This window comes from Melospiza melodia, chromosome 11, assembly GCF_035770615.1.
Source record: "Melospiza melodia melodia isolate bMelMel2 chromosome 11, bMelMel2.pri, whole genome shotgun sequence".
In the NCBI taxonomy this organism is placed as follows: Eukaryota; Metazoa; Chordata; class Aves; order Passeriformes; family Passerellidae; genus Melospiza; species Melospiza melodia.
The window spans coordinates 22,868,956-22,896,485 of record NC_086204.1 but is presented as its reverse complement, the minus strand read 5'-3'; the positions used below and the strand labels follow the sequence as shown (position 1 = coordinate 22,896,485).

The 27,530-nt window shown below is 50.5% G+C and overlaps 1 protein-coding gene across 1 annotated transcript; it reads left to right on the top strand.

The window, feature by feature from the left end:
* The first annotated feature begins 14,555 nt into the window (after positions 1 to 14,555).
* Positions 14,556 to 26,442, top strand: LOC134422805 (uncharacterized). The gene is made up of 3 exons (XM_063165177.1): positions 14,556 to 15,144; positions 15,233 to 16,269; positions 25,913 to 26,442. The coding sequence occupies exons 2-3, from the start codon at positions 15,792 to 15,794 to the stop codon at positions 26,092 to 26,094; spliced, it is 660 nt and encodes a 219-aa protein (XP_063021247.1). The 5' UTR covers positions 14,556 to 15,144; positions 15,233 to 15,791; the 3' UTR covers positions 26,095 to 26,442.
* The last annotated feature ends 1,088 nt before the right edge of the window (positions 26,443 to 27,530 follow it).

Here is a 27,530-nt window from a genome sequence, read left to right as displayed (position 1 = left end):
ATGGAGCCACCTTGGGCAGTTCTCCACACCAATATTGCAAAATTAGCCTCAAAAAGATGTGTGAAGGAGGAAGGGATCTAGTAAAACAACAAAAAGAGATTTTTGGAATTCCTAGATAGCATAGAGGCAAAATCCTATGAAGTGACAAAATTCCTAGAAAGAAAATAATTTCCTAGAAAACAGATTTTTTTTTTTCCTACAAATAATCCTAGAAGAAACTGGGAAAGTATTTGCAAAGTTCCTGATAAGCACTCGAGGACATTTCTAGAAAGCAAAACAAGAAATGGCTTGAAAACAACATTGACATGGGAAAGCAAAGGGGAGATTTCTAGCAAGCAATGTGGAAATTTCTGGGAAGAAACACACGAAATCCTGGAAAGTAATACGAGAATTTCTAGAAATCATATGGAAATATTCCTTGGAAGGAACCGAAAAAATTCCATGGAAGCATCTTGATAATATTCAAAAGAAATCAAAAGAGAAATTTCAGGAAAAGGAAAGTTACTGGAAAACATCCTGGGACATTTCTATGAAGCAGAGAAGAAATTTCTGGAAAGTAGCTCCTATGGAAAAATGTCTTGAAAACATTAGGAAACTATCTAAAGTCAAATGTGAAAATCCTAGAAAGCAACTGGAGACAATCCTAGAAGGCTGAGAGAAAATTCATGGAAAACAACCTGAGAACTTTCCAGAAAGCAACATTTTTGCAACATTTTCTTCCTAGAAAGAAAATTCAGAGAAAACTTATGGAAACTCTGGAAAATTCACAAAAAAACTTAAAAAACTTATGATGTGTTCCCAAAAAGCACTGCAGAACATTAAAAAAAAAAAAAAAAAAAAAAAAAAAAAAAAAAAAAAAGCAGCAGAAATTCCTAGAAAGAAAAAAAAGTAATTGTTGTTGAAATCAATGGGGCATTCCTGGAAAATGTGCTGGGAAATGGGAAATTCCTGGAAGACAATGTGGAAATTCCTGAAAAAAATCAGAAAAATTCCAGGATAATGTCAAGAAAGGAAATGGAGATTCCTACAAAGTACTGGGAATGTTGCTGGAAAGCACTGACAGTGCTGATTGTGCAGGGTAAGAACATGTGATGGTGGCAGCAGACCTGGAGAGGGGGTCAGGGGAGATTGAGAAAGGTGTGATATCCCCAAGATCCCAAGAGTGCTGAAGGTGAAAGGCAGAGGAGCAGCACTCAGCCTCAGGAAGGTCCAGCTTGGTGCTGGGAGGCAGGAGACCAGGAATGTCACCTCAGAGACCAGGGTTCACACATGAAGGCACACAAGGCCACATTAAGTTTGCCCACATGGGCCTAATTCATCTAGTCTGTTCCTAGAAACCTCCAGTGATGAGTAAAAGCCCTTTTCCATGTCAAGGCATCTCTGTATTTACCTTCCCATATTTCTGGAAGAGCTTTCTTTGAGGGTGTACAGCCTCAGTCTCTGAACCTCCTCTTTCCCTGTCCTCTCGGGCTCTGACAAGGATGTGTTCCTAAGGCCATAGGATAATTCAAGTGGAAAGGCAGCTCAGGTCTTTAGGTCCAGCTTCCTGCCCAAAGCAAGATCAGCTCTGAGGTGAGACCAGGTTGTTCAGAGCTTTGTCTGCTCAGGGCTTAAAATCCTCCAAAGGGCGAGACTGCACAGCCTTCACAGTGGGGCACCCGTCCCACTGCTTGACTGCCCTCACATGCAAAGTTTGTGTTGTATAAGGAGGATGTGCACATAACCAGCCTGAACCTCTCTTGTTCCACAGGATATCCATGGCTGCTCATTCTCCTGCTCTGTTCCACTGCAAAGAGCCCAAATTTGACTTCCCCATCAATTCCTTTCAAAAGCCTCCTGAGCACATCCATGGTTGCTCACACTGCCCAGACAGCCCTCCCTTTCCTCTCATGGCAGATGATGGGCCCATCTGCCCAACTCCCTTAAGACCAGCTTTGTTTTTTTCCCCATGGCTTTTTCAGAAGCTGTTTTTCAGACCATTTCTGCTCAGGAAGAAGGAGAGATCACAGAGGAATTGGTGACATCACTTCTATGATGTTCCTCTCCCCAGCTGACTCAGCTGTCTGGGAGAGAGCCTGGCAATTATCTCCAGTAGGCCTCTACTCATCTGATTGACTTGCCTTTGCTTTCATGCCTGGCACTTCAAACATCAGGGACAGCAAGGCAGGGGGAAAATTTTCCTAATGGAATGAAACAAGGGCTCCAGAAATTACAGCTGCCTCATCTGGAAAGCAGAACATGTCTCAGCTTCCCCACTGCACTCAGACTGCAGGTTATCACTCACACGGCCAGGCCCAGCAGCACTGACAGTAATCATTTGTAAACAATTAACTGTAGAAGTGGAACAGATAGCACCCCCATCACTCACTGAAAGGCAGCATGGAATGCCACCTCAGAAGGTGAAATCCACTCTTGGAGGGTCCTGTTAGGGGCAGAGAGGGATGTGACACATCCTCGAAAGCTTGAGATACTCCTGCTGCTGACTGCAGGCAAGTCCTTTAACTGGTTTGTGCCTCAGCTTCTCCACTGTTTCACAAGGCAATGGCTCCCACTGTGCAGGAGGAGAGTATCCAGCACAACAGCCCCTTGATCTGCAGCTACCCAAATAAAACAGGCCTGGTTCTGGTTGCTGGCCGGTGGCCATGGTACAGCCCCCATCTGAGGGTCAAGCCAAAAGCTCTCTCAGAGCCAGGTGACTTCACCCATATTGTCACACGGGAACAGGTCCTGGCCTGCCTGTCCCCATGGCTGGGCCGAGTCACTGGCCAGAGGATGTTAACTGGGAGCAGTGATGGAAGAGGGCAGACCACTGTGGGCCTGTGCCCTGGCTCTCCCAGGCCTGGTGTGGATAAGGCCACCATCGCCCCTCTGGTCCGTCTCTACACCCTGAGGGTAACAGGAGGTTCCTGTCTGTCCCCGCTGCCCAGCTGCAGCTCACGTTGCAGGTGTCCACCTTGGGCTCAGGAAGAGCTGAGCTGAAAGCAGCTCTGAGGGAAATGGTTTCAGCATGGCTGTGTTCAGCCTCTCCCACACCACCTGGGCATCTCTGTGGGGTGGTGGCTGCTCTCCAAGGGAATTCCTGCTCCAGCAGAGTGCGGGTACTGCCTATGAGATGACAGCTGCTGCTGGGGCAGAGCCACACACCCACATGCTGTCTGAATAATGAAAACAAAAATGCCTCGCTCCCACTGGATGCTGTTTTATTGCCTGACTGGTGGTTGCTGCCATGTGAGTCACTTCCAGGGGAGGCCACCAGGCACTTCTGTTGCAAAAAGAAGAAATGATGCAGAGCCCGAGCAGCTGTGCACTTGGGAAAGCAGATCAATACCTGATCAGCAGATCAATCACTGTCTTGGGAAAGGGAATTCTAGCTGGAAAGGCTCTCCTGCTTTTTCTGGGTCATTAGGAGAGCCCCCTATTCTAAAGCAGGGCCTCCATCTAACAACAGCGCTCTACTTGATTAATGCTGATTAGCCCTGCTTTGCTTGGTGCGTTGATTAAAAAGCAAGGTTCATTTCCCAGGTTTCCTTCCCAATCACATTCCCTAATTTCTTTTGGCACTGCCACAACCTCTTAATTCTTCAGTCCTTCAAGCAGCTCATCAGACAAGGACAATGCTGAGGCAGTAAGAGACAAAGGTCAGGTGTGGGTTATAGCCAAAGGGAAGCTCTCTACTGGACTGTGTTAATCTTGGTAGTGGGTTGGCTAGTGGCATTGTCACCTTAAAATGTTGCTCATGACAACTGTGAAGGCAGATCAAAACCAATCACCACTCAGGATGTTCCTACATACTGTTCTCCTCAGACATATCTGCTTCGTTCCTAGCAACTGTAGAAGCAAAGGGCCCCATATTGCCTTTTCTTCAAATTGTCAGCCAAATTGCTGTTGAAATTACTTCATGGCTTATCCAAATGGCCCACCCAGCTTGTTCAGTGGCTGCAGAAGATGCAAAGAAACCCAGGGCAACAGGGCACATACCAAGTGGTCTTAGCCCACTCTTCCCATCCTTGGTGGTCTGTGTTTCAAGGGTCTTCATCACTTCAAAGCCATACTCAGCTTATGGGGTTCAACATCCACCAATGCATTGTCAATTATCAATCACACTCCATGGAAATGCAAAAGGGACTTGCTTCAATGTGTATCAAATCTACTGCTTGCCTGCTTTCAGAAACACCTAGTTATGGGGAAAGAGCAGCAATCATTCCCTCACAGCTCCCTAGTGTCCATGATATGAGAGGTCTCTGTCATTGTCCCTTTAGGCATCTCTTGTTCTAGCCAGGGGGTCCTCCCTTCACACAGAACCAATTTTGCAGCTTATTGGAAGTTGTTTCAATAAAACAACCAAGACTCAAGAAAACAGATATCCCATTACTGCCTCTTTCACAATAATAAAGTGGAAATCCAGATTAATCTTTAAAACACAACCAAGAAAATAACAATTTGAAGCAGAGAGCAATGAGTTAATCTCACATCTGAATATTCACTGCTATTAAGATGAAGACTTGCCTCCTTCAGCTCTTATGTAAATAGAACTCATCTGCGATGCAGATTTTATTAATTAACTGGCAAATCGAGAAAACCCCAATAGGCTGTAATTGAACTTCGTGTTGATGATAGATGAGGAGACACTCACAGGCCATCAGCTGTGTCTGCACAGTCACTCCTGGATCTGCTGCCATCCCTGCCATCCTCACAGCAGAGGAGCTGCCCCATCCTGAGCAAAATCAAGAATATCTGAGGGGCAAACGCCTGGAGCTGACGGGATGCCTGGAGCTGATGAGATACCTGGCACACATTCTTCCTGAAGCACCCTCTGGCTCGTCACATTGCTTTTGTTCATATTTTCTGCAGCTCCCAGATGCTCTCAGGAGGCAGGCACCAGCTGCTGAAGCTCCAACAGGAATGAGGATGCTCATAGCTTTGAGGGGACGTAATCACCCCTAACATGAAGAGGGGACATTTGTTGATGCTGTGGAGAGCTGGGCTGCTCAGGTGTCACCAGGAGTCCCAGGTAACCCAGGAAATGTAAGATTTCCCTATAACTGGGGATGACATGCTCTATAGAAACACGCCCCAAACCAAGACTTAGGTGAAGCACAGATTTGTGTGTGTCCCAGTGGTGACTCCCAGCTGGGTTACGTGGATGGTGGCGGAGCAGCTGTGTGTGGAAGAGGCAGCCCTAGAGCCCTGCAGGAGCACCATGCTGCCCTTCTCCATCGAGGCAGCACGCGGCAGAGCCCAGCGGGGAGGAGATTAAGGCATTATTGATGTAGGAGGAGAAGGGATGAATGAAACAACCCCCTGCATGGGTGCTTTGCAGTTCTTGGAGGGGAACTAATTTTGCTTTTATTTTGCTAGAGAAACAGTGAGGCAGCAGCAAGGAGCCCTCCCTCAGAGCTGCTGAAGCCTGGGTTCCTCTCAGCACGGGAAGAGGAAGTGGCATTTGAGGCACTGAGATGTGAGAAGAGTTTCATTATTGCTCTGGATGGCCCCTTCATTAGAGGAAAACACAGTATTTAATGAAGGGGAAAGAAAACTGGAGCTCCCTGCTGCGTCCAGAAAGCCGTCTCTTTTCAGCTTTGCTTCTTTCCCGTTATTTATGGGACTGAGGGAGGCTGGACCTAGCCATCCCTGTAGCAGCCCATCCCTGGGTCTCATGAGGGATGCTCCAAGGCCACCCAAGTGAAGATCTCCCTGCAGGCAGGGACCCACAAGCACAGCCTCTGCTGTGCTCCCTGCTCCCCAGCTTTGGGATAACTCCCTGTGCCCACACCCTGGTGGGCAGAGGCTGCTGGCCATGGGTGCAGATATGGGATCCCAAAATCTACCCTCCTCCAATCACACCACACCCCCCAGGAGCTCTACACCAGAAATTCAGTGCCATCAAGGAGAAACTGAGGGACGGGGGATGTGTTACACACACCTATACAGAACACGCTTGATTAAAAGGCACAGGGAATGCTTTCTCCATGGCTTCCTTGCAAAGTGCATTCAGATTACCAGGGAAGGACTTGGTTTCTCATGACTGGCTTAACAAACCCAACATGGGATTCACAAGTCAAGCTAATTCTTCCCAGCTGGCACCAATTATTTGCCAAGGTAGTTTTGATCTCTCAATTACACCCTATGAAGTTTTCAGCATAAAAAAGGAGAATATCTTTTCTTTCTCTTTCTCCTCTCCTAATAATTGGGGTTTTTTATAGCAACATGTCAACAGACATCAGGAGTAGAACCGGCTCACATTCCCTTTGCTGGGACAACTCTAGCTCTGCTAGGAATTGAGATAAAAGGAAGCTTGCTTTCATCCCAGCATAAGCAGGCAAGAAGTGGAGCATGAACAGAGAGAAGACAAGCAGAGAAGAGAGCACTGTGATTTTATTCTGAGTCTCTGCACCTAAAGCTGTCCTTAATCACCACTTATGACTCATTGCAATTTCTTTCACTGGGAGCCCCAGACAGGGTAATTTGGTTTCAGAGGAGCAGAGGCACTTTGGCTGCAAGGGACCTCTGGATGTCTCCCATTCAACCACTCATAATTTGCTCTCAGAGTTTTCTTGGGTTCCCTCATGATCTGTCCTGTTCCCAAAGTGATGAGCTTTGAATGTGTCCTGAGGTGAGAAAGCTTCCTGCAGCAGAGAACATGTTGGAGGAAGAAGAGTAGTTTCAGCAATTGCTTGTTCTCTTGTCTGCTCTGGAAAATTTCCCAGTCCCCTTCATCAAGTCAGCTGTGCCAGGAGATGGACTCTGGGACCTGTGAGGGTTGGGGTTCTTGGAAGACAGGGGGAGAAGGGGATCCATAGGATCTCAGGAGACTGAGAAAAACAAAAGAACAGGGGACATAGCTTGCAGGAAGCAGTGAGGTTCAGGATAAGGTCAGGAGCTGGAGAGGGGCTGTGTGTGTGAAGGTTGGATAACCACAGACTCGGACCATCAAGCCCAGCCATCATCTGACATTAATCATTTTTTCCTACTTGATTCTCAGCTGCAGCTGGAAGCTGGACTGAAGTTTGACTGGAGCCAGGATCAGAATCTGCCTGCTCTGCCTGCTTCAAAGACAAACTCCTTCATCCTGGGCCTTCCTGCATTATTTACAGAATCCACAGCCCCTTTCACCACCATCACCAGGACATGCCAGTGATTTCCAAGCAAAGGAGCAAGTTTCCTGTAAATTACATTTCCGGCAAGCATCTCTGCTAATTAAAGATTATGAAATGAATTTACCATTGCGTCAATTAAAATCCATTCACAGCTAATACCTTCCTCCTTTTCAACGTCATTTATTTATTGAGGGTGGGGAGGAAGGAACGCGCTCGGAGTCTCCAGAAGTTCTCTGGATTTGGAACAGACTTGGCTCTGCCTCGTTACATGGAATAGGTCCCTGGAGAATGCAGGCTGATTGCAATCTAATTTATGGCATTCATCAACATATGAATTAATGCTGGGGTCTCAGATATGAGATCTCTCTATTTGCCTCTCCCTCCTCGCACAGGCTCGGCAGCTCAGTTCCACTGCCATGCTTCCTTCCCTCCCAGCGCTGCTACTTTCCTGCATTAAAGAAACAGCCTTGGTTTTGGTTAGGAAAGCTTGTTTATCATGAACAAACTGGGCATCTCACCACAATTTCTGGGAGCTGAAGTCAACTGAAACCAAGGAGAATTTAATCCCTGTTTTGAATGAGTTTGGGCTCTGGGGCTCAGCTGCTGTGCACCTCAGCCTCCCCATCTGTGACACTGTTCCCAGCCTCCCTCTGAAAGCCACAGAAAGAATAAAAATACACTCGTGCTTTGGAGCCCTGCAGAGAAGTTTGCAGAGGGCTTTTGTGTGTTTTACTATTGCTTCTTTGTATTGTTCTTGGCTTTGACCTTGGACTGAGCTGAAGCAAAGAATAATCAAACAAAGCACTTACATTTCAGGTGCATGTTGGACACTTGTTAAAGAAAGCCTAAAAGTGCAAAGTCTTCTGGTAGCAGCCATTAACCCCTGTGGCGACTGGGAGGCCTGGAGGTGCTGGCAGGATTATAAATCATGCAAGGGGTGGATGAAGGGCCGAGAGGCTGGCACAGACAAAACACAACAGCAAAACAAATCTGAGGACAGAAAGTCAGTGTGCAGGATGCCTCGGGGCAGGGAAGGCAGGTCAGGGAATAGGAGGAGATGTGCAGAGGAGCAGAGTGCATTCAGACATTGAAAAGGGAGAGTTCTGCTTCATTGTCATGAGCAAGCAGTAGTTGCACAGGGTAACTGAAGCAGGCATAGCTTAGGATGGGAACTATAGGATGTCTGTCTGCTGGGGTCAAGCTTCCTTTCCTTGGGGCACAACTCCACAGACAGAACTGGTTTTGAGACAGAAACCTCCTCATTTGGGCTCTCTCACTGCCCAGATCCCAGGGTCACCTTCAGCAGAGTTCAGTTCTGGAGAAAAGGTCTGGTGCAATGTCATTGAAGCTTAGCATCACCATGAACTGCTGTTCCATCACTCACCTGCTCTCCCTGAATTGTCTGAATATGCATGGACTTAGGGGATGTGGCTTAGTTTTTTTGCTCTTCTCTCTGATGAAAGAAATAAAGCATGTAAAGTAATTTTTAGACTTATCTATAGATCGTTCTGTTTGTCAAAAGCATCAAAGAGTGCTCCAGGGAAGAAGGAAATATGAAGTTCCCTGTGCTTGATGGGACAGATAAGATGTGGATTCCCATTGCAGTGAAGAAGACTCAAGTTGGATTCACCAGGAAAAGCCATAACTCAATACTGAAGGACAGGAACACAGTGCAAAGCTGTCACTGATGGGAGACCTCCTTCATCTGGGGAGCAGCAGGCTCAGCCAGAAGAACACACTGTGCAACCAACATTTTAAAAAACAAGAGCTTTGGTGAGCTGTGGAAAATTTCATGAAGCATTAGTAAACATTTAATTCCTTCATAGCAGTAAAGTGCAGCAGTCAAAGGATTCTGTCTCCATGTAGTTAACAGCCTATGCTAAAAAAATCCTGCCCTGCTCATTAGGAATGTCACCTTCACTCTTAATTTCAGACTTTTTCTGGGGATTCAGCTCAGACTTCAAGTGAATGTTTCCCTGGCTAAATTACTCTTTGGTAGCAATGAAAAAAAACAACAACATGCCTTATTTCCATCACAAAATAAAAAGATGAAAGGGATGCCATCCCGCCTCTGGTTGTGCACAGGTTAAAAGTGGTTTCCATACTTGTTGAAAACATTTTTTTCTTTTCCTGGTTCTGCTCCTGAGTTTCTCCTATCCCAAAGTAATCAAGCGTTTTGCTGCCACTGCCAATCACAGCTGCGTGCTGCTGACAAGAGAAGCTTGCTGCTAGAGCTGGAGCACCACGGGATGCTCCAGGCAATGCCCCTGCTGGGATGCTGCAGAGCTCAGCCCAGACTGGAGCTGTTTCATGCTCCTGTCACTCAGTCCAGGGCTCCTACAGTTCACCAGGAGTTGGCTGACCTTGCCAGACCTGAACAGGGCACAGGGATGCTCTCAGGCATTATCAGCCTTCCATCCAGCAGGGCTGTGCCCACTTCTCTCCTCTATTCCAGCACCCACAGTGGCTGGATGTTCCCATCTGGGATCCAGCATCTGCACGTGTGGCTTTGGAGCACAGGAAAAGGAGTGTTACCCACTCCCATCCAGGACACAGGCACATGTTCCAGTCCCCCTCTGCCATCAGTTCCTTTGATGTGAGAGCGCCTTTGTGGCAGGGATGGCCAGGACGTGTCCTCAGGGGCTGTTTTCCTACCTGTGAGGCTGGGATCAGTCTGCAGACACAGTTACAACCTGGGCAGGCAGCAACACGGGGCTCAGGCATGCAATGAATGCACTGTGAGACACTGAATGAGTGCCTGGGAAATAGCAGGTGAGGGTTCTGAAAGGTGCTGGGGAAAGGGCACGGCGGGAGCACAATCTGCAATGCAGAAGAGAGCACTGCATCACCTCTCGTGTGAGGTGGCAGATTAATCAGGAGTCACAGAGTGCATTTGTAACCTGCCTGGCAACCCAGCAGCGCTTCTCAACCCTACCCAGCTCTCTCTCCACACCTGAAAAACCAGCATAACTTTACATGTCACTCGTTAAAACAGGTCCTGCTCTGGGAGGAGAAAATACTGGAGCAAGGATTTGGTGAGGGGCAGGCAGCAGAGACCCTCCTGGGTGTGTCTGTGGGGAATGAGGACTGGCATCTGGGGAGGTCTCTGCTCCTGTACCTCTGCCTGCAATGAGGGGGATATTTCAGGGAAAGAGGTAAGTTTTCCTGTTTGCCTTGCTCAATCCCTTCATTTCTTCCTTTCCTCTACCATTGTTGACGCTTAAAGTTTCCTCCTGAAGCCCAGATATCAGCAGATGGACAGGAACCTCAGTCCTGCCCTTTCAAGCTCTCTGAAAACTCCAACAGGTTTGCATCCATACAATTTTTCTCCATTTTTCATGAAAGAAACAGCAGGTGAGGGTTTGGGTTTTTTTTTCTTGGATCTACATATTCAGCTTAGATGGCAGAGAAGATAGAAAATGTAGAGACTGTCAGCTTCTCCCTCCAGATCCCTTTGAGAGGCTTTGGAAGGTGTCAGATGCACATAGCCTGGCTCACCTTCTCACTGGATTTCAGGACAGCAAAGCTGTGAGTGGAGAGAGATGTGGAAAAACAGTATTTTCCCACCTGTTGGGATGAGGCCTTCCTGTTCTGCTTTTGCCAGACTTACCCAGATAACTCCCACAAATGCTTTTCAGCTATTTTTACCTATTTTCTGCCCAAGCAGCACTTTCTAGAGATGCAAACAAAACATGTAATTCATTCTTCTCACCTCCACTGCAACTACTCCTGTTGCCCTGGATTTGTTTATTTGGGAGATGTTCCCTTTTCTTTCATGAAGCAAGCTTTTCATGCTGGATAATTTTGTGCTTGCCTTCAGCCTCTCAAGTCCTTTGAATAAGCCAAGCTGTCCATGAGATGGTGCCACACGCAGAGTTAAAACCCTACTTAGCTTACCAGAGACAGCAGACAGGGAACAGTCTTCCTAGGCACTGCATTTAATAGGGCATATTTATTATGTGTAATATTATTATTATAATCTGGACTCCTTCAGCTTTGGATACATGAATAATACAGCATCAAAAAAAAAAAAAAAAGAAGTTTTTAAAAAGGTGCTTTTATATATAGATAGATAAAGATAGCTCGCTGTGATTCATCTGCTAAAAATTGCTGCTGCTCCTTGTTTGTTTGTTTTGTTCAAGCAGAAATCGCTGGGCAAGATGAATGCCAGGAATGGGAATACAGGATAAGCCTAAATTTCACAACTTCTTGTCATGCTGGAAGGTTGCTGTCAAAACTTTGGTGCAGGTCTGGAATTTGCTTAGAGACGAAGTCGCAGCTCCGGGTGCAGCGCGGCAGCCGAGCACAGCCAGGCAGGGAGGCAGGGAAGAGCATCTGGCCCATGCAGGGATGAATGAAGGTCACTGTGCCTCCTCCAGGGGAAGGCTGCAGGGACTGGAGCAGGAGCTGTGCAGCCCCCACGAGCCAGCATCTGGATAGGAATGTCCCCCTGCACAGCTAAAATTTGAGTGGTTTCAGGGAGTCCTGTGATGTGTTTTACCTGTGCCATATGAGGGTGTAAATCGTTGTGCCTGTTCTTCTGGCCAGGTGCAGAGGTTTCTCTGGTGGGGATCAGGGTTTGGAGTCATCAGCAGCACAGAAAAGAGACACTAAAAACCCTTCAGGCTGTAAAAACAACCCTTGGGCAGACAATGTCTCACTCAGAAGTACAGATGGAGTTGTTGCTGCTGGAGCTGCACATTCTGACTACATTTAGGGCCAACTTCTGCATAGCTGTGAGCCAGGGAGAGACACAAAGCCCTCCCAAGCCACGGCACAGTACACAGCAATAAACTCCAGCTCTGCTCTCCACCCCTACAGCTCTGTTTGCACCTGACAGGTGCTGCCACATCCACAGCCTGTGGCCTGCTGGTCCCTCACGTGTCACAACGGAGGACACACAGCCAGCAGTGGAGCTGGGAGCAGCATCAGATCTCCACATCTGGTGTAGAACCTGGGCTTCACCCGCTGTACACATCCTGGGGTCTGGTCCCAGTCACAGACAGGAGTCCAGACTGCCTGCTCTGGGCATTGCTAGGGATGTGTCAGAGTGGTTTTTCAGCTCTGCATGGACACAGCCATTACCAAAGTCGAGTCCCAGTGGTCAGTTGGATCCTGCCTTGGTGGAAATAAAACACCAGTGCTTTGTAGCTTCACAGAGGGTAAGCCATAAAATAAAAATACTAAGGAAATAGCTGTAACAAACACTTGACATCCATCATGAGGGACAAGATCTGTCTTAACCCACTAAAACATTATTTGTTCTTTTTCCCAGGGGCCAAAACACAGCTCTTCTGCATGAGATATGTGTGTCGTTGGATATGTGTGTATCCCTAAATTTAATTTGTCCAATTGCATTAGGACAAGCAGCTAATTCCAAAATTCATTTTGTTTCCATAATCAACCCCTCTGCCAAATGGCATTTGGGTGGAATTGTGGAGATTGTGATTTTTATTTAAAGTGATTTATTGAAATCATTAGCAATGTTCCCTAAGTGGAATCCATGGCAATCCTTTTAATCTTCCCCCCATCACAGTAAATGCAAACATTTTTTTTAATAATAGAGAGATTGAAATATAAGGTTATTAAAATCCACACTTGTGTATCTCTCCATGCTCTCTCCCTCTGTAATGGGCTGGAAACCATAACTGTGGAAATAAAGGCTCCCTTTCAGAGCGGAGATGCAGAGAGTGTATAATGAACAGTTAAGCATCTATTTAGTCACTTTGAATTGATAAGGGTGTTAATGAAAATGAAAGGAGCCAACTTGATTTCTGCTGCAGAGAAATACAAATGGTGGGGGAGTGTTTATGTGGTAGTGCCCTAAGCCCCTTTAATGGAGTCAGTGTCTGCAGCAGAACTCAGAGCTTCCCCAAGTGCTTTTCCAGCCTCTTCCCACAAGTACTCGGTGGAGCTCTAGGAAACTGAGGGGGATTGCTCTGTGTCCCACTGGGGCAAGGTCTGGGCTGCTGTCACCAGCTGTCCCCAGGCACACAGAGAGCTGCCCCTGTTGCCCCCAGCTCTGATTAATCTCCCCAGGTACCCACACCTTTGCAAACCCTCTGCCTCCAATCACTCAGCTCCATCCCCTCCTGGGAACACAGGGGTACAGCATGGTGGGAGCCTGCCTGGGACAGTCCCAGCTGAAGCCAGGCACAGGGGTGGGTCAGCTGGACCAGGTGCTCTCCTGTTCCCTCTGCTTGATGCACTGGTGCCATGGCAACTGCTAGCACCAAACAGCTGTGGTGAAAGGACAGCTTTGGAGCGGCTTCGGTCCCCAACGACCAGTGGCCATGCCCTGAGGGTTGTTCTCTCCTCCTAAGAACCCCAGGCAAAGGATGAGCAGAGCAAAGCCAGACTGCACTGTGCCACCCTTGCACAGAGCCCAAAATTCACTTCACATTGAAAAATTTTTACTAAAAAAATAGTATTGCCATATTTTCCATCTTGGAAAGATAAAATCTGGTGTGGAGAATCTGACAGAGGAGCCATTTGCCCTTAGCTCCTGACTCCTGCCCTGGCCCTCAAAGCATCTCTGCAGCTTCATGCTCTGGAGGCAGAGTAGCAGCTCCAACTCTGGACATCAAGATGCTGGGGCAGGGAGACAGCAGGACCTATCCCTTTGCAGGATATGTATCCATGCAGCTGCCCAGATATTCTTCTGTAACCAGTCACAGCTCTGTCACTTGTGAGAAGAAATTTTAGGATGTTGTTCAATGGTCCTGGGCACCAGAAATGACTGTGACACAGTCCATGCACATTCCAGGGAGGGCAGAAAAGCTTTTTCCTCAACATTTTCTTTGCTCCTGGGCTGGTACAATCTGTCCATCGCCAACCCAAACCCTGGTGATACTATTGCACAAGAGATGTTGCCATTTTATTCTATACTCTTCCAACCCCCAGGCAGCTGGCAGGATTGCTGCTGGCTGGTAACACACACACACACACACACACACACACACACACACACACACACAAAGTTAATCTTTTGGTGTCGTTTCTCAGAAGCTCCATTTGGCTGCTTTCAGGCTTATTGTGGTGATTTTCTTGCCCTCGTGACAGCTGTTTCTTATATGGGGAAGCAGCACACAAAAAAAATTTTTAAAAAAAGAAAGAAAAAAAAAAGAAAAAAAGGGGGGGCTGTGATTTATTTTCCCCTCCAAATATAGAAAAACAATTTCCCCCTCTCTAAGATTTCCTCATCTTTAAATATGTCCCACTGCCTTTAAACCAAGCCAGCAACTCAGTGATCGCAGAGATCCCACCACTACACTAAGGCAGATGAGCTGTATGTGTAGGGAACACGAACCAGTTTAAGACCATTATCAAGGTGACCAAGGCGGCTGGCTCTTACCAGTTGGCACAAACAGCTTAGCAGGGAGGGGACGCGGTGCGGGAGCTCAGCCTCAAGCCCTCCGTGCTTTCTGCAAAGCTGTCCTCCCTCCGATGCCCAAACTTTGCGGGGCTGCGGGAGCGGGGCCGCGGGCAGCATCACTCCTGCGGGATGCCGGCGGTGGGATGGATGATGTCCGCCCCGCTGCCGGCAGCGCCCGCCCTGTGATTCCCGCCTGCCGCCGGCTCCGCTCCCAGACAAAGGCTGAGCTCAGCGCCCGCGGGCGGCTGGACCTGGGCTACCCACGGCAGCGCTCCCCAGCTTCCCCTGCACCTCCCCGCCAACACCCCGCAGACGGATCAGAGCTCATCTTTTGTCCCCGCAAGGATTAACTCCCCGGGGAGCGGCGGCGGAGGCTGAGCCCACGCTGCCAGCCTGCTTCAGCACGCTCAGGAGTTTCGGAGCCAAGCTCCCGGCAGCTAATCCCCCTCGCAGCCGGGGCTGAGGAGGATGGGGAGAGCCGGCAGGTGAAGGGACAGCAGGGAAGAGGACGGGAGGAGTGTCACACACACACACACGGCACACGGCAGCGGAGCGGATCGCATCGCGTCGGATCGGCGGCTGCGTGCGGGGAGCTCCGCAGGGACCCAGCCCGCAATGAAACCAGCTGGAGCATCAGGAGAGAGGATCCGCTCGCTTGGAAAAGTCTTTAAGGTAAAACCCGAGACCGGCCGCTTCTGGAGCGGGTGCTGGGCTCTCTGCCGGCGTGCTCGTTGTCTCTGACTTGGTTGTGTTTTTAAAGGAATCGATCGGGAGATGCCGGTAGAAGAAGTTGCCGAAAGCCAGGCTGGAATGGGCCGGAGCTGCGCGCCGCCGGCCCCGTCGCACAGCGGAGCAGCCGAACTTTGTGGGGTCTGAGCGTTTGTCCCCTCTGCCAACGGGAGAGCCAGCACCGCACCGCGCACCGGGAGCCTGACCGAGCCTGGGGCAGAGGCAGCGGGGGTTTCTGTCTCAACAAGGACCATCGCCTCTGAAACAAAAAACAAAAAACAAAAAATAAAGCTGGAGAAGGGCAATTTATCTTTCTTTTCCAGATGACTGAAAATATCTACAGGATCCTGTCTCTCCGGTGTTCATCGGTGAGTAGCGTAAGGGACAGGCGGCTGAGGAACAAAAATGATATCGGTCAAAATCATTCCAGCACCTACTTTTTCCTAAGGAACTTCATGCCCATAGGGGTTTTCTGCGGGCATTTCCAGGAGTGAGGCGAGGGACCACAGATGCATCCCTACCGGATCATGTAAGAATTTGCAAATGAGAAACGTACCCCATCCAGACCTTCTCTGCCCGCTTTGCAGTACATGGTTTGGTGTAAGCACAGCAATTCTCACCTCTTTCTCTCCCTTTTAAGTCTCTTGAGCTTGGAGACCTCTTTCCTCATTGCAATTATGATTATTTGCAACATCAGTGCCATCAAAGATTGGAGCACTTTCCTTTCCCAAATCCTCCCCAGCGTTAACAAGACTCTGAACTTGGTACAGCAAGTGGAAGCCACCACCAGCTCGGTGGTGAGTGTCCTCCAGGACCCCGAGCAGGACAACTACCTGTCCAATAGCCAGTCCATGAACTCCAGCAACTTCACAGCTGGCCTGGACCACTTGTTCCAGTACTCATACTCGGACAATGACCAGCTCTACAAGGAGTACAAACCCCCTCCTCGAGATGCCATTCCTCTGCCCAAGGCTGTCCTCTACCTCCTCATGGCAGCCCTGGTGGTGGTGGCAGTGGCGTACGCCATCGTCGGGCATCTCATCAAGGACCTCATCTACGACTTTGTAGGTGAGTGTGGGCTTCATGCATTGTGTGCTTGTGGCCAAAAAGAGCCTGGTGCCGAGGCTGGACGTGCTGCCTTGCGTGTCTCCTTTGATTTGGGCGGGTTTTAGACCAAGCTTTGACCCTTTCACATTTGCAAGAGTGTTGGTTTATTTAATGTGCTGGGTTCTCCAAACTGAGTTCTGTGTTGACCATACTCCCAGAGAAAATCCTTGGGTTTAGCCCCCTTCCTCAAGGAGCAGATCTTGTGCCTGTGTACGTGTGCATAAATGTGTGTCCATGAGTCTGGATTGCCAAATGTCTGTAAAATCCCTTGGCCTGTTTCAACTGAGCTTGAATTAGAGGTCTCCAACATGAAAAGTTTCATGGCAACAGCTACCTGAGCACAGGATAACAACCCACTAGTGCATAGTGAAAGAAAATCTGCCATATGAGCTTAACCCCTTATTAGACACCAGTGAGTCTATAAACTCCTAGGAAACACAGCTCAGCAGCCTGGTTGCCTTAGAACAGTCATCACAGACCTGCAACAAATCCACGCAATGACAGCCCAAAGAGGATACATTTTTTTGAGATTTGCCTTCCTCCTCTTTGGTTTCATCCAGTTGCTGATGAATGCTGTCCCTTTCCATCAGGGCTGAGAGCACAAACACTGTTGGCTGCTGTGGTGAGGCACAGCTGCTTGGCCGCTTGTGACAAGCCTTCAATGATACTCTTGCTCTTTTCCCCATAATTTGTAAGGCTGGTCGTGCTGGGGAGTGCAAATGTGCCCAATTCCCACCTGAACCCCTGGTACTTTTGGCCCCTACACCCTGACAGCCATTGTGTCCTTCTGAGGGTCAGGGCCCTGCTTCAATTACAGTTTTCCAGTTTGGATAGGGATCCAGAAGGGATTCCCAGAGGGATTTGAGTTCCTGGCTCCTGCAGATGTGCACAATCCCCAAAAGCTCTGGGAACAATGCCCTGCACAGGGAAACAGAGGCTGAAATCCCTTTGCACAGCCTTGCTCTGAGACTGACCCCCAGTCAGGGTTGAAGCCCAGCAGGCTCCATCTCTGAAGGGGGAGGGAGATCACACTCATCTGGAACAAAATCCACGTGTTCATTCATGATTCCCCTTTATCTCCCTGCTCCTGGGACACAGGAGACACAGAGCAGCCAAAACTCCAGCCAGTGCCTGGGGTGGGCAGCACCCCTGCCCTGCTGAGGGGAGGGCAAGCCAAGCCCTTTGGGCAGACGGTCATGAACAGGCAAGGGCCAGCAGGTCCAGGACACAGGGATTTAGAGGGGGGTTATTTGTGACAAGAAAGGTCAAACCTCCTGGCAGGAGCAGTACTTGGGGTCTCACATGAGGCTGAGCCTAGAAAACTGCAGGGAGCTGCTGCTGAGGAGTTTTCCTTCGCTCCAGATGGAAGAAAACGGATATATTGTCTTAAAGTGTTAAATTTAACCCTTAATCAGCAGCTTGCTGGGGCTGTGCTCATCTGATTTCGTGCTGCCTTCCCCACAAAGGTAGGCAGTGGGGACAGCACCTAAAAATATCCCCACTCCTGCCCCAAGAAGGTCAAAGGATCAGGCCAGCCAGGCTGGAAACTCTCCCGAGGCAGGGGCAGCCCAGTCCCAGTGTCCCCACAGAGCAGACACCCCTGTCCCCATTGCTGTGGCCCCTGATGCAGGAGAGCAGAGATTTGGGTGCTCAAAGCACCCCTTGGGTGGGTGCTGCAGAGCAGGGCAGAATCCACAGAAATGCCCTGTCCCTGCAGGCACAGAGGGGCTGCAGCTGCAGTCAGGGACACCTGGGCCCAGCTGTGCTGCTTCCAGCTCGGCACCAGTGTTCCCTGCTGACCTTTAGCTTGAGCCTCTGCGTGGGATGAGGTCAGCAGGGTGGCCTTCTCTTGCAAAGCCCTTTGCAAAGAGACTGCCACAGCCTTTCACAGCACCAAGCATGGGGACAGCACTGGGGTCTGCCCGCTTCCTGACACTTTGGAAGAAGCCTTTTCCCAGTTTAACACCCCTGGCTGAGGGCAAAGCATCCTCCCTGCCCCGGGGTGAGGTAATATCTCTCTAAGTTAAGGTCAGAAATCCATATGTGAGCTTCTTCCTCCTCCAGGCAGAGAGGAGAAGGCACTTCCCAAACTCCAGCAGCACCCCTCAGAGCTGAAGGCTGCCTCCAGCTCATCCTAGTTAGCACTCCAGGCCCATCTTCCCACAGTTTTTACACTTAAAATGAGCCAGTCCTCGGAGGAGAGCAGATGAGACCATGTTTGTTAACACTGCCAAGGAACAGCTTTTAAAGAGAAGGGGTTTCATTTGAATGAATTTGCATAAAATTACTCTAGGGACTGGACAGAGAGACCAAGGGACAGTAAATAAGAATCTGCTCTATTAGCTGCCTTAACACAATGCCTGGATTGATATACTCAGCAGCAGCTCCAGCCTCTGCTATCAGCATTTCTGCACTAATCATGTTCAGAAATACACAGGGAGAGATGGAAATAAGATGCCAAAGGGCTGGAGCCTGTTTCAGGGAGATTAAAGTGGCAATAGTTAATCGCTGCTTTAAACAGTCTCTGGGAGGCAGCGGGGATGATTGTGACTCCTCAATACCAGCTTGTGGGACACGGCTCGGGGAGTCAAAGCATCAGCCAGGCCCCTGCTCCCACAGGAGCAATGAGAAGCAGGGGCTGGGCTCAGTTTTGGATGGTGAAGGGGTTCTTGGGACGCTGCCAAGGTTTTCTCCCTGCGAAATCTGAACGGGTATTTGCAGATGCTTCTTAAAAAATCAATTAGAGCTTGCCCAGGCATCCCCAGGGGAACATGAGCACTGCTGTGACGCCCAGCAGGCTGGGGAGGAGTGGAAAATGGGAGCTGCATAGGAGAAGGAGGAAAGATGCATTGTTGGAGAGCAGGAAGGCAGAGCACCTGGATGTGGATAAGAGGGCTCTGAAAGAGCCCCTGTTCAGCTCTTCCTGGAGAGCCCCAAACACCTTCATTTCTCTCCAGTCTCACGTTTGGCTTTCCCAAAACTCATCCGATGTCTCTGTGTGGGGTTGGACGTGATCTCCCCGAGCAGGGTGGGAGGAAGGCTCCTGCGTGAGCAGGCTCAGGCCCCACCAGCAGTCGAGGCAAATTGGGTCGAAGCGTTTGGAAAGCTGCTTAACTCTGAAGCGCTGGAGAGCTGCCAGAGCCGGCGCTGCGGCGAGGAGCGGGCTTGGCAAATGACAAGGCTGTCACCGCCGTACGAGGCGCCTAATTACTGCAATCCCGGGAATCTGCCCGCCCTCCCTCCGCCGGCCCCGGCAGCTCGCTGAATATCGCTCCTATTTAAAATTAAAAATTAAAAAAAAAAAAAAAAAAGGAGGAAAAAGGGGGGGAAAAATAAAAAGTTTGACTGGAAACAAAGGTGTTGCCATGGAGACTGCACGCGTGCGGTGGCCGGGAAAGGGGACAGCATCATCTCCCGCACGGGAGGAAGGCTCTGCTGGGCTGCGTGGGAGCCGCGCCTGGCAGGAGACCTTGGCTGCCGTCCCCCGCTTCAGCCGAGGCTCCTCCGGGCTGCTCGTCTCCAGACAGGCCTTGGAGGGAACTTTTCCCTTGGCAATGGGCCCGGGGCAGATGCCCAGCAGGTTCATTGACACTGGCAGGACTGTGCTGGTCGATGGCTTTGGTGCTGCTACACCATCCTTGGAGCAGGGTCTTTCTTTTCTTTGCCCTTTTGACCCACCAGCCATATTTTTGTTTTTCAGCCTTATCTCCAACCAGCACATTTCAGGCTTCTTTAGGAAACGGTCTCCTTGAACAAAGAAGCTGTGCATGAATGTGGCATTGCTGAAAATAGCTGTTGGGTGATCCTGCAGGGACATGGGATCCACTTTAATTGCTCCACACAGAACCACAGGGCTCTGAGGATAATTCAGCCCAGGCAGGGATTGCAGACAGCATCTTAGGTCCATCAGTGGGACTTATACCTCTTCTTTTCCAGCTCTGTTTTGAGGATAATTCCTTTGCCTGCCAAAGTTGTGGGAAGTAACCACGTCAGGTTCCCTTCTGCTTTTCTATCTTGGTTCTAACCCACCTCTCACAGTGATCCCCTGCCTGTTTCCCTTCTGGTGCATGGGGGTGCGTCAGGAGTTCCTGAGGTGTTGTTTGGGGAAGCAGTGGCTGCTGTAGGATAATTCACCACTCTCCTCACAGGCTGGGGCTGGACAAGGAGCCACCGTGGTCTGCAAAGGGGGCCCACTCCAGGACAGCTGCATTTGAGGCCAAACCTTTGGAGCTCAGAGCTGGAGGAGAGGAATGGCTTCCAGCACACGCTGCCAGGCATTGACCAAGGCCTCAGGGATGCAGCATCTCAGGGCAGCCTTCCCATTCCTGCCATCATGTGGTGCAGGGATGGGCTGTGTCAGGTCCAGGGATGGGCTGTGTTTGCTGCCCTGCAGGCACTGCTCTCCCTTGAGCTGAGACCCAGCAGGGCTCCTCACTCTCTAGTCACCTTCACTCTGCCTCTGGAAGACATGGACAGCAAATATCCACCCCCAGGACCATGCCTGCCTCCCACCTACCCCACCTGAGCCACCACCTCTCAGAGACCCATTCTCTGGAGCTGCAATGCTGCCTGATGGGTGGGACTGGCATCAAATGCAGGCTTGGTCCAGGGTTGCTCTGGTGCGTGCAGAGAAGCTGTTTTTAAGAGAATATAATAATTAATTGAGTGCCTTTTCCACGTCACCCCTTCTCCCACCAGGTGCCTCCTGCTGGTGACAGCTCTGCAGAGGAGCAGTGTCCTTACCTGTCCATCAGCAAAGCAGAGTGCTCCCCATGCTCTTTGGGGTGCAGGACAATTTTGACTCAGCCAGCACAGCAAAGCTGAGAAATTTCTGCAAAGCAGGGCAGGAAGAACAAACCCTAACATCAAATTCATTTAGAAATAAGTGAATCTTCATTTAGAAAGAAGTGAGGGGAAAAGGGGGGTTTCTAACAAATTACTGTTGCCAGGGGCAGACACAGATTTTCCATCAGAACAAACCTGGGAGTTATCTGTTGATTTTGCTAATGGATAAGTAGAATCTGTCCAGCAAATGAGACAGCTACAACATCCAGCTGTGACTGCTGCATCATGTCAGAGACACGAGGGATACCCTTGAACTCATCTCCATTGGGAATGCTCCGGCCAGAGCCGGCCCTGCCTTGCTGCAGAGCAATGTGATTGCTGGGTCAGGACTTGTTTCAAAGAAAGAGGTGCTTCTGCTCCTGCTGATGGGAAAAGAGCTTTTTTAGCAGCTGCTTTCACACCCAGCTCCATTTAAAGCAAAACTAGAGCACGAGTTTGATTGTTCATCGAACATGTCGCCCCTTCCTTTCCTGTTTCCATCTCTACAGGGACTGTGAATGTCTCACTCACCAGGCTGCATTTAAATTTCAGCCCTTTCTCCCACCCCCTTCTGCTCTTCTGCCTGGGATGTCTCTTTTTCAGCAGCTGAAATGCCTCACAGACATCCCACCCTGCCACCAGTGAATGCAGCGGACTGTGCCACCCCCTTGGGGTGACACTGGGCACACAGCAACCCTGTGCCCCTCTGCACCCAGACAGCAGGAGGCTGCTCTCTGCTGCCTGCCCTGTCAGGGCTTTCTGGGCAAGGACCAGCTGCTCATACGAAGGGCATGCTGTGACATCTGGGCATCCCCAGTGTTTTTGTGTCCCCAAAAATACAGCATATCCCAGGGGTCCTGCCTCCAGGGGTGCTGTCAAAGACTCAGAGACAGGCAGGTGCAGGGGCATTTTGTGCCACATCACTCTGCTACTTGGGGATAATAATAATAGTAATAATAATAACAGAATTGCTATTCCACAGCTGCTGATGTGCCCAGTCTGCTCTATCTCCTCTCTCCAGCTGCTTTGGATCAATCACTCCATATCGATCTCACCCCACCTCTCCACTGGCTCTGCAGACCCCAGCAGGCCCACTGATCCTCAGCAGCACCTGACCAGCAGGAAGAGGTGTCTCTGGGTTAGATGCTGCTCCTCAGCCTGGCTGAGAAAGTCACTTTGTTCCTCTCTTTTATCCAAGACATTCACACACACACCCGTGGGCATGCCCTGGATTTTGCAGCATGTGTTATGAGCTCCTTCCAGTTGCTGGGTAGGGACAGGCAATACTTCTTATCTCCAAAGTGTGACTGTCCTGGGTGTGGATGTGCCACTGCCCCAGGAGCACACTGTGGGATCCCTCCTCACCCCAGCTCTGCCTGTAGCTGTCCCAGATCCATTAGGTGTCATTAGGTACAGCCTAACTTTGCTCACCTGCTGGCTGGAGATTGTGTGAACTCGTATGTGGACTTAGACCCAAAAGAGGATTTTGTTTTCCTCTGTGTGTATATTTTTTGTGGCTCATGCATCCCCCTGCCAGCTGTAAGGGATGGAGAGATAAATACCTGACATGGTGCCGAGGGCTGCAGGTTCCTTTGGTCAGTCACCACCACCACCCCTGGGCTCCCAGCCCTTGGCCACCCCCATTACCCAGTTACACCCCTGTGCAGGGTTCATTATCCAAGATTTCCAGCCTGTGTTGGCACATAACATGAGGCTGTCCTTCCCATCCCCTGCAAAGTTCCTTCCGCATCAGAGCGAGCTTTAATCCCATTGACGCCAAAGAAGTGCAGGTCTCCTCTCTCTCCTCCCTCATGGCTCCCCAGACATGCCATGGGTGACCCCAGGAGACCTTGGTTCCTCCCCCTCACACTGAGAGGAGCCAGAGGGAGCTGCTGGGGAGGATGGAGCCTGGCTGGGATGGAATTGGCATGCCTGGCAGGGGACACGAGGGCGCTGACATTTTTATGGTTGTTTCTCCAGGGTCCTGCTGGCAGGAGATCCTCTGCCAGCTCCACGGGGCCTCGCTCCCCTCTTCCACACATGGCAACACGCTGAAGTTACAGGCCATAAATGGCCACAAATAACATGTAATTGTGTAATTACTTCACTCCTTACTTACACAGTCAAATCATAAAGGCATCTCAGTAAATACCCTCTAATGACAGCCTAATTACATCTTCCTGCAGATTACTGGGTAATTAGATCCAGCAGGCTCCAGAAATAATTCCCAGGGAAGCGGTGGTTCGGATTAGCACTCACAATCCAGCCTGCTCTCACCCAGGAGCTGGACTGTGGCAGCCCCACACAGCCACATCCCCTTTGGTGACAATGCACTGTGTCACTTCTCCCGTGCCAATGGCTTTTGCTGGTGCCCTTGGTGCTCTCCCAACACACCCATCCCCTGCATTTCTCTGCCTTTACCACAGTGCCTCATCCAGCTCTTGCTTCTCCTTGTGCCCACAAGTGTCACCAGGGGTCCATCATCTGGCCACCAGATGCCACTCACCCCTGCTCACAGGCATGCAACGCTCTTTGCTCCTCATTGCACACGGCAATCCTTCTCCAGCAGCTCCCGGGATATTTGAGGACCCATCACCCCTTTTTCTAGAGATTATTCCCCTTCCTCCCTGCTGCTCCCACTGGAGTTTTACGGCTGACGTCAAGGAAGGCAAGCTGAGAACTGTAATAGTATTTGTAGGAGGCAATCCTGTTACTGCCTTCAGCTTCTCCTCAGGGCAAGCAGCTCTCTGCGTGGGGGCTGCAGCAGCCTGCGAGGTCCTGGGGCCAGGAGGCTCTGTCTGGGATGGACCAGACCACAGAGAAGGTGGTGGAGTGTTTGGCCTTCAGTCCAAACCCAGTAAAGCCAAGCAAAATCAAAGCTATAAAAGAAAAAAGCCCCAAATGAGCCTTCTGGGCTTGGCTGATTTTGCTTGGGGAAGGGTTGTGATGGGGAGCCCAGCCTCAAGCGGGTTATGCAAGTGAAAGTTGAATGTCCTGTCTGGGACTCAGACACAGGGCTCCCCAAAAACCTTTGGACCCCTTCTTTGCGGAGTTTCCCAGTCCCTCTTGCCAGCCCAGTGATGGCTGAGGGAGCTGTGGTTGTTCTTCTCCTGCCTTTCCTGTGGGACAGCCAGCAAACCCTGCTGGCACAGTGATGGAGGTGAAGAAAATAGGAAAACCAAGGAAGAGCTGTCCCTCTCTGGACATGTTGCCAGTGCCCAGTGTCACCACAGAGCTCTACCCTCCTTGGAGAGAGCCGTCTCTGCCAGCCAGACCATGCTAGCAGTGGGGCACAACCCCTCCACTCCCTGTCCCTGCCAGGGTTGTCACCTACCCTGGCTCCAGAGCGTGAGCATCACCCTCAAAGTCATGTTCTGCTCTCTTGGGGATGCTGTGGCCAAATAGCTTCAGAATGGGGAAAAAAAATCAAATATTGCATAGCAAAAACAACAAAACTTTTGGCTTTTCTTAAAAGAAAAAAAAAACAAAAAAACAAAAAAAAACAAGAGAGAGAAGTTTTGGGTCTCTCAAAAAAAAGCTCAAAATCTGATTTGCAGTGCACACACTGAGCACAGAGAGGCCCACAGGTCATTCCTGGCTCTCTGCTCACACCTGAAGAAATGTCTGGCCACCACTGGTGAGCTGAGAAATGAGATCTTCCATTCACTTCACACCTGGCATCCCACCCTGGCATCTGCCATTATTCAGTCCTAGTTTTGTGGCAAAACTTTTTTCGACAGCCCATGAGAAAGACGTCATCTCACTGGGATGGCATTTCTGTGTTCCTGTTCAGGAAACCATAACTGGAATGTCCTGTGGGAGAGAAAATACCCCACAGCACAAAGGAGAGAAATTGTATTCTGTGAGATCCAGTGGCAAGTAAGCAGAGTTCCTCAGGAACAACAAAACCAGGCTGGTCCTTCTGTCTGCCTCCTGGAAGCCACCTCCTCTTTATTTTGACAGCAGAGCTAAAGCAGAGGGGTGCTGGTGCTCCACTGCCCACAGCCACAAGGTCTTGGGGCTGCTCTCCCTCACCTGGGTTTCCCCAGCTTTGATTTCCTCATTGCTGGTGCCTTCCCATCTCAGTGGGCTGTGGCCAAACAGTCAAGTTCTTTAGAGGCAGCAGTTTGGGGAGCAGCACTGCCTGCTTTCACTCAGCTGCCATCCCTGGTGCTGCAGGGGATGTTCCAGTCACGCTGGCATCCAGCAGTGACACTGTGTTTTGGAGGGACATCAGTCACCCCCAGGGTCATGGATCAGCTCAGAACCAGGTCCTGGTGCAAGAAGCAGAGCCCCAAAACTGCCATGGAGGGTTTGAGGCCCTGGCATGGCTGGAATGTACTCTCAAGGCAGAAAAGCCATGTCCCAGCCACGTCTCCAACCCCATTTGGACGACAACGTAGTTATTTAATCACTTACTCTGTCTGACAGCAAAACCCCACTTTAGGAAACAGATTGCTGGAGACCCCAGATGCACGCTTCACTTTGGAGGCACTTCACTCTCATTTTTGGGATTAACAGGGTGATTTCATCTGCCTAAGCTGGGAGGGCTTCCAGAAACCATCAGCCTGAAAACCAGCCCAGAGCTGGGAAGAGCAGAAATCCCAGCACCAGGGGAGTGGAGGGAGCTGAAGGGGCAGGGATGGGCAAGGGGAAAGCACACAGTTAGAGGTAGGGTGTAGCTGGAGACAGCAATTTTCACACCATTTCAGAGCCTTGAGCTCTGGGCAAAGAGCTGGAGGTAACCAAGGGCTTGTTTTGTGCTTTTTCCCTCCTCCAGACTGGATCTTTGGCCCCAACCCGGATGACAACAGCAACAAGAGCGACATCAACTGCATCAGCAACAGCGTCAACGAGATGAGCGAGCTGCCCGAGGCGCCGCAGCGGCAGCACCGGGAGCGGCAGCCCCAGGACGTGGTCATTGCCATCAGCGAGACCTGCCACCTGCCGCAGCAAACGTGACCGGCGCCACGCCCGGGCCGGGCGGGATGGAGCAGCGGGATCGGCATGGAGCGGCGGGATGCGCAGGAGGGATGGAGCAGCGGGATGGAGCAGCGGAACACGGCAGCAGCCGCCCCGCAGGGCCGGGCGGGGAGAGGATGGGACGGGCAGAGCCGGCCCTGGAGCAAAGCCCTCCTCCCCCTGGTTGTACCAGCCTCTAAGGACCTTGTGGGGGTGGGTGGCATCACCCCTTCTCCCAGGCTTGTCAGCCCTTGGGTTTGTGACCCCCTCTTTGTTCCCTGTGAATAGCAAAAAAGAAAAAGCAAATGCAAAAATACACCCACCAGACAAAGCTTGCAAGAGGAATGAGCTGCAGAGAGAGGCCGGGCAGTCCTTTGGCATGGGGCTGTCCCGTGGTGTGGGAATGGGGTGGGGAAAAGGGCAAAGGAGACAAGGAGGCTGCAGAGAAATGTGGTGTCTGCACTTCTGGGGCCAGGCCCAGGGCTCAGCAGGGAGCTGGGAGCTGCAGAAAGGCACAGAAAGGCCAGCAGGGGCCAAATCCCCCCGTACATTGGTGATCTGCCTGGGCCATCACTCCTGCCTTCAGTTCTGCAGCTCCAGCTCACAGCCCTGTCCAGCAGGTGTGTCCTGTGGCTCTGGGACAGCAGGGTGACAGCCCAAGCTGCCCAGGGAGCCTCATTTCTCTGGGCCTGTAACCAAACCAGGGCCATCACATTCCCTCCACCGCATCTCTGCCTGAGCCCAGCACCCCCTGGCAGGGAGCAGCCCTGTTGGGACCAGGTACAACCCCTTTTTCTGAGGAAATGTTGCTGGAGAGGAAGACAGGGACCTATCTGCATGAAATCCAAACTCTTTGTGTGGGAAAACAGCCCTTGTATGTCTGCATCCTTCAGCCTCATCCCAGTGTGAGCACCTCCTGCATCACCCCCAGAATTCCTGCCACCCCAAGGGGTGCTGGCTCTGTACTGGGGTCAGCCCCACGTGCAGTGATGGAGCAGGGACACCTCCCTCTTCTCCCTGGACACCTTCCTCTTCCCAGCCAGAGCACACCAACTAAAACTGCCCTTCTCTGTGCCCAAAGATATCCTTCCCCATTTGTAGATCCCTGCTCCTCACTGGTGGTGCAAGCTCCCAAACCATGTGGGAAAAGGAGCATCCTGATGGCTTCATTGCTGTTTTAAGATCAGCTCTTTAAAACCTCAATAAGTGTTTTAAACCAGGATCCATAATTTCTCTGTATATCACAGTGGAGGCACTGGGACCAAGCTCATTCCTTGTGCCTCTCTCTTATGAAGATCCCTTTACTCTCCACATCTTCCCTGAACTTAAAAAAAAAGGTGATGCTGATGTGCCACAGAGGCAGTCCTGAGACGGGGCCGTGGTCCAGACTTGTGCCTCTGCATTCAGGGATGCAAGTCCTGCCTTTTCCCAGCCTG

Bases quoted from the DNA above. Each gene is read 5' to 3' on its own strand.
- LOC134422805 (XM_063165177.1), top strand. From the start codon at position 15,792: ATGGTTTGGTGTAAGCACAGCAATTCTCACCTCTTTCTCTCCCTTTTA. The intron at 16,270-25,912 runs GTGAGTGTGGGC...TCCCTCCTCCAG, and splicing joins CCTCATCTACGACTTTGTAG to ACTGGATCTTTGGCCCCAAC.